Source organism: Cebus imitator, unplaced genomic scaffold (genome assembly GCF_001604975.1).
Source record: "Cebus imitator isolate Cc_AM_T3 unplaced genomic scaffold, Cebus_imitator-1.0 Scaffold55, whole genome shotgun sequence".
In the NCBI taxonomy this organism is placed as follows: domain Eukaryota; kingdom Metazoa; phylum Chordata; class Mammalia; order Primates; family Cebidae; genus Cebus; species Cebus imitator.
The window spans coordinates 5,894,357-5,906,149 of record NW_016107370.1 but is presented as its reverse complement, the minus strand read 5'-3'; the positions used below and the strand labels follow the sequence as shown (position 1 = coordinate 5,906,149).

The window sequence follows — 11,793 nt, the reverse complement described above, 5'->3', positions numbered from 1 at the left end:
TTGTTCTTATACAACTCTATCCAGTTAATAAATACCATAAATCATTAGTTTTAAAAGCAGGAACCTTGAAAAAAAAATTCACAATGAGAATTGGTAATGTCTTTACTAATAAGCAAAGTTCTATCACCCTGCTCTCTGAGACAGTTTACACACTAGCTCTTTCAGTGAGAATGTTCAAGAGATAACAAGCATAAGTTCAGTCTGCCCCCATTCATTCTGCCCCTACCCCTTCCTAAAGATCCACTCATTTCTGCAGGCTCACCTTTGCAGTTCATTAAGCCCCCTGGCAGCTGGGAGGCTAGGGTTTTGCCTTAGGAAGTTTTGTTTTAAATTAAGATGAGTGAGGTCTTGGCTGTAGAAGAGGTTGGCAGGCAGATGTTCCAGGCTGCAACACGAGAGGTCCACCGAGCTAATGCGCTGGGATGCAACCTAGAGAGGGATAAAATTTAATTTTAATGCCATCGACTTATCCTGTAACTACTTTCTATGAAATAAGACAATCCCAGTTTGGAACAGATATTCTGTTCAAATAGCACTATTAGTCCACGTATAAACCAATAGAGTATTCAATCATGTGCCACATACTGACCTTTCAGTCAATAACATATCACACATGGCAGTCCCATAAGATTATACAGGAGCTGAAAAATTCCTAACACCTAGTGATGTGGCAGCCATCACAGTGTCATAGCACAACAGACCGCCTTTTCTATGTTTAAATACACACATACTTACCATTTTGTTAAAACTGCCGACAGTATTTGGGACAGTAGCATGCTACACAGGTTTGTAACCTAGGAGCAATAGGCTATATTATATAGCCTAAGTGTGTGGTAGGCCACACCATCTAGGTTTGTGTGAATACACTCTTGATGCACCACGAAGAAACTGCCTAACGACACATTTCCAGGATGTATCCCTGGCATTAAGTGACGCATGTCTGTACTTGGTATTTGACCCAAGTACTTTATAAAAGCAGGAAAGTGTCCCTGCCTAGAGGGTAAGTTCAGTAACCTAGCATAGGAGACAGATTACCCCATCAGGTTTAATGATATCAGTAATCTCCTCCAATGTAGGAGTTTTATTCCTGAAAACATAAGGAATAATTCTCTCCCACAGTAAGAGAATTTAGAGCAATGGAGTAAATACAGGGTCAAGAGACAGATACTAAGATCTAAACTGAACATATGAAAGCCACTGTATATACTGATTTAAAATAGAACAAATAAAGAAAAAGAGTATCATTGACCTTGTACAGATCTTCAATTAATGGTAAAGTATAATCAGACTCCATTACCCATCTGATATAAACTTTTCAGGCTGTCTCTCCCACAAAGTTTCAGTGAAATGCTTATAAATTCATTGTGCTTTGCTTCATGTAAGTATTTTGTAAAACTTATTTTATGTCTAAATATTTATCCAGATGTTCAATGCCTTTCTGGTTAAATGACTCCTCCCACAATCAGGATCTCAGAGCTAAATAAAGACCAACTTTTATGCAGGAAACAGAAAATACACTGAGCACCCTGTATTTCCCAAATGCTCTTGCCAGTACTGCAGGTGACACAGTACCAATGTACGCCAAAGCAAGTGGCTTCTGTCCCACCTCCACACATCCTGCTCTCTCCTCACAGGGGCCAAGGGAATACAGTCCTAAGACTTTGGTTAGTTCTCCCTATTTATCTTTACCAAAGCTTTAGGGCAGAAACTTCACTGTTTATCTGTGATCAATCTGATGTCTTGTTCTTTTACCAAACCCCAGGTTTCCGTTCCTAATTATACAAGGCAATAGAATGTAGTCCTTAGAGGTGTGGTTCTGAGCTCAGTGTCCAGATTCACAGCCCAGCACCAATACTTAGGGTCTGAGATAACTTGAACAGATCGCTGATCTAAGATCCAGTTTTCTCATCTGTATTAACAGGCCTAAAGATGGAACCTACTTCTACATGCCTGGCACACAAAAAGCACTCAATAAATGTTAACTGCTATTACTATTCTAACTGGTATTACTACTAACACTAGCATTTTCAAATCAAATCATTCACATTTTATTTTTTATTAAAAAAAAATTTTTTTTTTTTAATATTAAATTAGAGGCAGGGTCTTGCCACGTTGTCTCAGGTAATCCTCTCAAAGTGCTGGAATTACAGGCATGAGCCACCACACCCAGCTTGATTCACATTTTATATCCACTAAAATCCACATTCTACTGATGCTAAAAGTATCCAGAAGTAAATGTGCATACAGTATGTTCTGCTAAACAGGGCACAGTGGCTCACATCTATAATCCCAGCACTTTGTAAGGCTGAGCTGGGTGGATCATTTGAGGTCAGAAGTTCGAGACCAGACTGGCCAACATGGTGAAACCTCGTCTCTACTAAAAATACAAAACTTAGCTGGGCATGGTGGCAGGCGCCTATAATCCCAGCTATTCGGTAGGCTGAGGCAGGAGAATTGCTTGAACCCAGGAGGCGGAGGTTACAGTGAGCCAACATTGCGCCACTGCACTCCAGCCTGGCGACAGAGCGAGACTCTGTCTCAAAAAAAAAAAAAAAAAGTTCTGCTGATGGCATATTTGAAGTTAGGAGAAATTACTGTGCACACATGGAAGCTAAAGGTATACTGGGCTGGGAAAGGCTGGGCACGGCTTATCTCTAAACACTTTACTGAGGAAGTCTGAGTTTGCATTTTATCAATTTTATCTTTCTGTGAATTTTCAGCATTAAATAGGAAAAATAAAATTCAACAGGGCCAAACCACCCATATAAAGAAAGATGTAAAAAGAGATAGAACGTTAATGGGCCTGAAATCAGGTCCAGAAGCACCATACCACACAGGATTCCTATGACGTTCTTAGGAAGCAGATGGGAACCTATTTATAGAAAGTGAGGTTGAAAGTTCTGCTAGTCAGTGGAATCATTCATTCAAAACTATGTGTTGAGCATCTACTTAATGGTGTGTGGCAGAACTTGTATTTCCTGAGATACAACAGGAAAACAAGACAGACACAGTCTCCCCTGAATGAGTACACATCAAGAGAAGAGGGTAATTAAGATACTACCTGATAACTGTTACAAGAATAGGAAATGCAAGGGCACAGAACAGGATTCCAGGGGTCAGAAAAGGATCCTCAGAGGATGTAATGTCCAAGCCCAAACTTGAAGCTTCAGTAGAAATCTGTTTTTTGTCTTCCCCAAATCCTTTCACCTTCAAACTCATGATCCTAAGGAGAACTGCAAACTAAGTATCCAGATGCTCTGGATTTGGGGGTAGGCATGCACTCCAGGTCTCATCAATACAAGTGTTCTATTTGCTGAAGCCACAGACTGATCCAACAGGTGCCAGTATGGGCTAATCAGACGACTTCTCTGGGATTTATATATTCTGAAACCGGGAGAGAGAACCAGCTGCTTAGAGCTGCAGATAAAATGAAGGAACTAGATCCATATGTATCAACCTGACTTGATACAAATGAGAAAATAAATTTCTATTAAGCCACCAAGGTTTTGTTAATATGTTACAGCAGCCACAGGAAACTAATGCAACCCTTCATTTTTTCCACTGTACTTTTAATTTTCATTCATTCAATATGTTTACTGAATATCTACTAGAAGTGCCAATTACTGTTCTAGGTAAGCACTTAATATACTTCAGGAAACAAAATGAAGATCCCTACCCCTATTAAGCTTTCTTCACAAATAAATAAATAATTATGTTAAAAAAAAATGGTAAGCACAAAACATGAGAAACGGGGTCAGGATTGCTGGGAAGGTGGTGGATTCGAATTTAAATAGGTTAGTCAGGGTAGTTCCCACCAACCACCCTGAAAAGATGACATTTAGACAGGAAAAACAGGATAAGCTGGCTGACAGGATTTATCTGAGAGAGAAGATGCTGCCAGGCAGAGGAAGTGCCCAGAGTTACAGCCCTTAGAAAGAAGGAAGCCTGTAATCCTAGCACTTTGGGAGGCTGGGTAGGAAGACTGCTTGAGCCCAGAAGTTTGAGACCAGCCTGGGCAACATAGTGAGACCCCCATTTCTACTTAAAAAAATTTTTTTTAATTAGCTGGGTGTGGTGGTGCATGCCTATAGTCCCAGCTACTTGGGAGGCTGAGGTGGGTGGACCACTTGAACCCAGAAGGTAGAGGCTGCAATGAGCTTTGATCACACTACCACATTCCAGCCTGGGCAGTAAAGCCAGATCCTGGGTCAAAACAAAAACAAAAACAAACAAAAACCAAAACCACCTTCTTTATTTACTTATTTACGATGAAGTCTTGCTTGAGTCTCGCTCTGTCACCCAGGCTGGAGTGCAGTGGTGCGATCTTGGCTTACTGCAATCTCCACCTCCTGGATTCAAGCAATTCTTTGCCTCAGCCTCTCAAGTAGCTAGGATTAAGGTGCCTGCTGCCACGTCTGCCGAACTTTTTGTATTTTTAGTACAGATGGGTTTCATCATTTTGGCCAGGCTGGTCTTGAGCTCCTGACCTTGTGATCCACCCACCTCAGCCTCCCAAACTGGTGGGATTATAGGCGTGAGCAACCATGTCCGGCCAATTCAGAGGTTTTTTGTTTGTTTGTTTCAGACAGAGTCTTGCTCTGTCGCCCAGGCTGGAGTATTGGCGTGATCTCAGCTCACTGCAACCTCCACTCCATTGGCTCGAGCAATTCTCCTGCCTCAGCCTCCTGTGTAGCTGAGATTACAGGCAGCTAATTTTTGTATTTTTAGTAGAGACAGGGTTTCACCATGTTGGCTAGGCTGGTCTTGAACTTCTGACCTCAAGTGATCCACCTGCCTCAGCCTTTCACAGTACTAGGATTACAGGCGTGGGCCAGCACACTTGGGCACGAAACATCTTTAAAAGGAGCATACCTGGCATGTCTGAGGGACCTGAGAACACCTGATAATAAGGGTGACTGGCCACAAGGTCAGAAGGGAAAGGGGCGGGGGATAGCGGTTAAGACAGCAGACCCCGTGGGGCCTTCAGGCCTTATAAGGACTCTGGCTTTTAATGTGGGTAAAATGGAACATGTGGAAAGGTTCTGAGAAGTGTGAGGTGATCTTCAACGTATGGTCGATACTCTGTATCCACTGGGGATTAGTTTCTTGATCCCAGCAGTTACCAAAATCTATGGATGCTCAAGTCCCTGACAAAATGCCATGGTACACTCAGCTCTCTGTATCTGCACATTTTGATTCACGGTTGGCTGAATCTGAAAATGGGAAACTCACAGGTAAGGAGAGCCTACTGTACTAAGGAATTTTCTTATTTTTTCTCTGTCTCTGTCTCTAGACTGTAATCTCCATAAAGAAAAGGACTTTTCTATTTTGCTCAGTGATATAATCCCATGCTGAGTACTTGGGAAGACCCTCAAAACATCTGGAAGAATGGCCACAGGACGACCTTACACCTCCTCCTTTCTGACCAGTCAGCCTCTACATCTGGTGCATCCTTTCATGTGGTGACTACTTTCAAGAAGACAAATTCCATTTTAAATGAAGCATCCCACTAAATATTCCCTTTGGACAACTAAGAGAAAATGATTTAACGTCAAGTTGTATTGGCTTCCTTTCCTCCTTCTGGACTATAAGCTGTTTGTGCTGGAAACAAGGAGGAGGAAACCACATTAATGAGGCTACAACAAGCAAGGGCAGTCCTGTGCGAGCCACGCAGAACTAGGACAGTCTATTGTGAGAACATAAACTCAATCTGTCAACATGGCCACGAAGCTGTGAGCTGCAAAGGTGACCACAAAAGCTACCACTAGCTGCACCACTGCCCAGTCCCACGAGCTGGCAACAGAATGGGGGACATAAATACTTCCACCCAGAGCAACCTGGGCACATCAGGGCTCTACCACAAAGAGAGGAAAGCACTCTACTTGGAAGGTATGGCTTGATTCCCAAATGAGAAAACTACCAGCTGGGCTATCCAAAGAAACTGTGACCCACCTACACAGCAGCTATTAAAACTGAGATCCTGCCTCAAATAAGAAAGGCCTACATACATAATATTAATCAGAAAATCACTGTACACACCTCAGAGCAAGCTGCCTTTATTATTCTAGCATTTTCCTTTTCCAAGTAACAATAATAATAATAGTTAACATTTAAGTAGTGCTTTCATTGCGACAGGCACTCTTCCAAGAGCTTAAGATACAATATTTAGCTTAATCTTCACAACAATTCTGTGCTGTAAGAACTTACCCGTTTCAAAGACAAAAGTTAAACTGAGACACAGAGTGTGTGTGCACCCAATGTCACTTACTTTAAAATGCAGCAGGATCAGGCTGGCCGTGGTGGCTTATGATGGTAATCCCAACATTTTGGGAGGCCGAGGTGGGTGGATCACTTGAGGTCAGGAGTTCGAGAACAGCCTGGCCATCTGGCGAAATGCCTGTCTCTACTAAAAATACAAAAATTAACCAGGCATGGCGATAGGCGCCTGGAATCCCAGCTACTCGGGAGGCTGAGGCAGAAGCATCACTCGAACCCAGCAGGCAGAGGTTGCAATGAGCGGAGATTGCTTGCCATCGCACTCCAGCCTGGGTGATAAGAGCGAAACTGGGTCTCCAAAAAACCAAAAAAGGTAGCAGCATCCGAGTTTGAACAGGAGACTGTACTATTAACTCTATGCCATCAGGTCAAGGTCTAGAATAAAGTTCAGATCTTACGAGAAGGGAGGTTCCTCTAATCCCCATCACAAAATAACATAGCTAGAGCAAATAAAATTAGATGTACTTCTCAGGGTATGTTTAAGCCTTAGAAATGAAGACAAGGTGGTAAGAGACAGTGACTCCTCCTTGGGAGAAGCAGTAGAGACCATCTGCTGACCAAATACAGATTTCGGGGTGAAGCCCTATGGGGTATCATTCCTTGACATCATGGGTTCTGCCCACTCCAGTCTCATACAACTTGTCCAGCTGGGCAATGGTGATGCCATCCAGTGAGTACCTAACCAAAATTTTAAAGGTTACAGGAAAAGTATAAGAGGTTACAGAAATTTGGGAAGTGAAACAGGCACATATAGAAGGTGCCACATATCTCTGTTATAGAAAGCTTCTAAAGGATCTCATGATTAGAATATTAATTCCTTTTGGCAAAAGCTACTATACTTATAACCACAAACAAGACAGCTGAAGGCACAAGGGTGAGGTCTAAGCAACTTGACATACAGAAAAAAGGGCTCGAGCCTAACAGTATGTGGGGTACATAGGAACAGTTCTACTTACTAGCTTCGAGGCTTTGAATAGGTCACTTCACTTATCTGTCCTTCAGTGTCCTTATCTCTAAAGTAGACTAAGTAACACCTCCCTGATCACTTTAACAAGTTGCTGCAATAACACAATTTTATTCATTTTTAAAACTCAGGAAAGGCTCTGTAGACCAAGTATCCCAACAACATCTACCACCACAAACAATACAAGTCTATAAAACAAAAAAGACCACAGTATAGGCCAATGCTTTCACGCCTTGAGCAGTTAGATAAAGTGCAATCAGCCAAACCATCAGTGAATTACAAATGAACAGATTCAAGCTGTGATCAGCTGAAGGTAACTGTGCCTTAGGAAGTCAGTTTTAGTCTGTATTAACATGAGTCTGGGGGCAGTGGCTGACGCCAGTAATCCCAGCGCTTTGTGAGGCCGAGGAGGGTGGATCACATGACGTTAGGAGTTCATGACCAGCCTGGCCAACATGGGGAAACCCTGACTCTACTGAAAATACAAAAATTAGCCGGGTGTGGTGGTGGGCGCCTGTAATCCCAGCTACTTGGGAGGCTGAGGCAGGAGAATCGCTTGAAACCGGGAGGCAGAGATAGCAGTGAGCTGAGGTCGTACCACTGCACTCCAGCCTAGTCGACAGAACAAGACTCCATCTCAATAACAAAACGAAACAAACAAACAACAAACAGAAAAAAATTTAAGGCTAGCTGGGCGCAGTGGCTCACGCCAGTAATCCCAACACCTTGCCAGGCCGAGGGGGGCTGATAACTTGAGGTCAGGAGTTCGAGACCAGCCTGGCCAACATGGTGAAACTCTATCTCTACTAAAAATAAATAATTTAAGACTAATAATTTAGAGAGTTAGTAAATTAAATGGGACCTTTCTACCACGATGGACATATTCTGAGAGATATATCAAAATTTCCAACTACCTGCTCAGGTTGTCTCTCTTTTTTCCAAAGGACTTGTAAACGAACATGGGAGAAGGGAGATTCATTTGGTCCTTAAAATACTTTCTCTAAAGAACACTGCACTATTAGAAAATGCTAATATAAACCACAAAATTTTCAGATGACTTAATGGGTGGCCACACATTTCTAAGATATTACTCAGTTTGACACTGTCCTAAGTCATTTCTTTGCCTATTCTTAGGACCCGTATGACAAAAAATGTCCCTCCTCTGAGTGTAGCTGGGTTGCATTTGTAAACCAATCTATCTGTCCTATCCTTACCCTATCCCCATCATGTTTTCAAAATTCTCATCTTCACTTGCAAGAGGACTTCTGCATCATTCCCATTACTCTTTATGGTTCACTTAGTGGACAATCATCTTTCATAGGCAAGAGGAAGTTCACAGTAACATTCAAGTGATGTTTTTTGTCCCCTCTATACTTTAGTAAAGTTGTATTTATCCTCATTATGTGCATAACATGCTCAAAATTAAGCAGAATGACTCTAAAATGCCCGGCCAAAGCAGCTGAAATAGCACAAATAATTCTGCTTGTGTAAAGTAAAACACTGCTGTCAAGCAGCATTATGGGTCATTAATTGCTCTAGCATACACCCTTCAGTGGCTTGGGAAATTATGCTTCTGACTACAGGAATAGTCTCTGGGGAGTAAGAACTGTAAACAATTCTTAACCTCAACTGACCTACTTTTAATTCTCATCTCCCAAAGAATGCTTTGGGAGTTTTATACAGTTTTATACAGTATACAGTTTTATACTATTTTATATAAAACAAAAACTGTGAATTTTAATGAACATTTTAATTCTCACTGCTCCACAACATGCAATCATTTTTTTAAAGAAATTCTAGGGCTGGGCATGATGGCTCACACCTGTAATCCTAGCACTTTGGAAGGGTGAGATGGGTGGATCACCTGAGGTCAGGAGGTCGAGACCAACCTGACCAACATGGTGAAACCTGGTCTCTACTAAAAATAAATAAATAAATAAAAAGGAAAAAAAAGAAATTCTATAAAAGGATGGGTGTGGTGGCTCATGCCTGTAATCCCAGCACTTTAGGAGGCCAAGGTGAGCAGATCACTTGACTTCAGAAGTTTGAAACCAACCTGGGCAGAATGGGGAAACACCATCTCTACAAAAAAATACAAAAGTTAGCCAGTTGTGGTGGTGCACGTCTGTAGTCCAGGTACTTAGGAGGCTGAGGTGGGAGGACTGCTTGAGCCCAGAAGGTCAAGGCTGCAGTGAGCCAAGACTGTACCACTGCACTCCAGCCTGGGTGCGAGAGCAAAATTCTGTCTTAAACAAAAGAAAACAAAACAATCGGGCATAATCCCAGCACTTTGGGAGGTTGAGGCAGGCAGATCACCTGAGGTTCGAGAGCAGCCTGGCCAATATGGCAAATAACAAAATTAGCTGGGCATGGTGGCATGTGCCTACAATCCCAGCTACTTGGGAGGCTGAAGCAGAAGAATAGCTTGAACATGGGAGGCGGAGGTTGTGAGCAGAGATTGTGCCACTGTACTCCAGCCTGGGCAACAGAGCAAGACTCCGTCTCAAACAAACAAACAAAAAACATAGAAATGCCTTAGCTCAACCCCAGAGCTTTTCATGATGACATCTCATCTTACTAACCTGTTTAACAACCAGATGCAGAAAACATTCCTATAACATTAATTATATCATATATCTTAATAATGTTCTAATAGAAGCATATCAAAGCTACCAGTTTTTTACTTACGAAATTCCACCTGGAATTTCAGAATCTCCCCATTTATTTTTCTTAAAAGGTTAAATGAGATGAAAATATATAAGAAATAAAATATGAACCAGGAACAGTGGCATATGCCTCTAATCTCAACACTTAGGGAGGCTAAGGTGGGAGGGCCACTTGAGCCCAGGAGGAGACCAGCCTGGACAACATAGTGAGATCCCACCTCTAAAAAATTTAAAAATGGCCAGGTATGGTGCCACGTGTCTATAGTCCCAGCTACAAGGGAAGCTGAGGTGGGAGGAATCCTTCGGCTCAGAAGTTAGAGGCTGCAGTGAATTATTACTATGCCACTGTGCTCTAGCCTGAGTGACAGAGAGAGATGTCGTCTCAAAAAAAAGAAGGGAAAAGAAAAGAAAAAAAGATAATCGAATTACACACCATTTAAAATTATGAGAGGTAATAAAATAGCAAATCAGTGAAGACAACTGGAAAATCCATATGGGCTATTACTAATAGGTTAAAAATGAGAGATGGCATTCTATCATGACAAAAGCATTTGTGGGGGGTAGGATCTATAATTTTTAAATGATTGGCTATGAAGTGCCTGTTAAAATATAGTTAAAAGACCCAAAAATAAGTATAAAGAACTGCAGGCTGGGGAAGGAAAAAAGAAAATCCCTGGCTCACTGTTCAAGCACCAAGCCATAACAGTATTTTAAAAACCAATACAGAGAACTCCAGACCAAGAGATCCTCTGAGGCATCCCCAGCTCTCTTGGCCAGCAGAGGTGAGGGGATGGGGACGAGGAGGCAGCATGTGCAGGTCCATCACACTAACCTGAGTGAATCATTCAATATACATTTGTTATTTTCCTTTTATGAATCAGAAACTGTACTAGGCACTGGAGAGATGCAGTCTTTGTCTTCAAAAGCTTAGCCTCTTGAGGGCACACACATCTAAATAACTATAATTCACTAAAGTATATGCAAGGGTGCCATAAGAGCACACCCATGGCCAACAACAATCCTCAGAGCTCTACATCGATAGCACCAGTGCTGACACAGTCCCCTCCCTTGACAAAATGAGCCACGTATTCACAGACACTTCTGCTGCATTTGTCCAGTGAGCTAACCATGCAGCCAAAAGTGAAAATGCGGACCTGGCGCCTCACTTTTTAGGAGTCAGGAGCAAATGTATAGGGTCAGAGGAGATGTCACCAACAGCCTTCCAAAATCATGAGCCATCAGTGTCACTCTACCAGTTAGTCCTGCTTCACACACACAAACCCCATTGTGTTTCTCAGTAACAACAAAAAAATAGAGTTCAGTTTGGGTGGAGATCAAATCTGAACTCAAGAGTTCCTTCCTCATTTCCTTATTGGCAAAATATGTATCAACACTGTCTTCAAAATGTTACTACCTGAGAACGTTTCTGAACGTCATGGCAGCATTCCCCCAAAGGTGATATCACCTTGACAAAGGAGAAACAAATCACAAAAAAACCTATATTCTAGCTTTCTATTAAAATACATAATACAAATCCATATTCAAGTGGTTCTACTACTAGAAATGAGCCACTTGTTTTGTTTTTAAAATACAAAAAAAGCCGGGCGCAGTGGCTCACGCCTGTAATCCCAACACTTTGGGAGGCCGAGGCGGGTGGATCACAAGGTCAAGAGATCGAGACCATCCTGGTCAACATGGTGAAACTCCGTCTCTACCAAAACTACAAAAAATTGGCTGGGCATGGTGGCGCGTGCCTGTAATCCCAGCTTCTCAGGAGGCTGAGGCAGGAGAATTGCCTGAACCCAGGAGGCAGAGGTTGCGGTGAGCCGAGATCGCGCCATTGCACTCCAGCCTGGGTAACAAGAGCGAAACTCCGTCTCAAAAAAA

The 11,793-nt window shown here is 42.3% G+C and overlaps 1 protein-coding gene across 1 annotated transcript in view; it reads right to left on the bottom strand.

The window, feature by feature from the left end:
• PHLPP1 (PH domain and leucine rich repeat protein phosphatase 1) overlaps positions 1-11,793 on the bottom strand; it is a 249,363-nt gene that overhangs the window by 98,983 nt on the left and 138,587 nt on the right. The window contains exon 4 of the mRNA XM_037738637.1: positions 263-429. Coding sequence (XP_037594565.1) covers positions 263-429 — 167 coding nt within the window. The remainder of the gene's footprint in view (positions 1-262; positions 430-11,793) is intronic.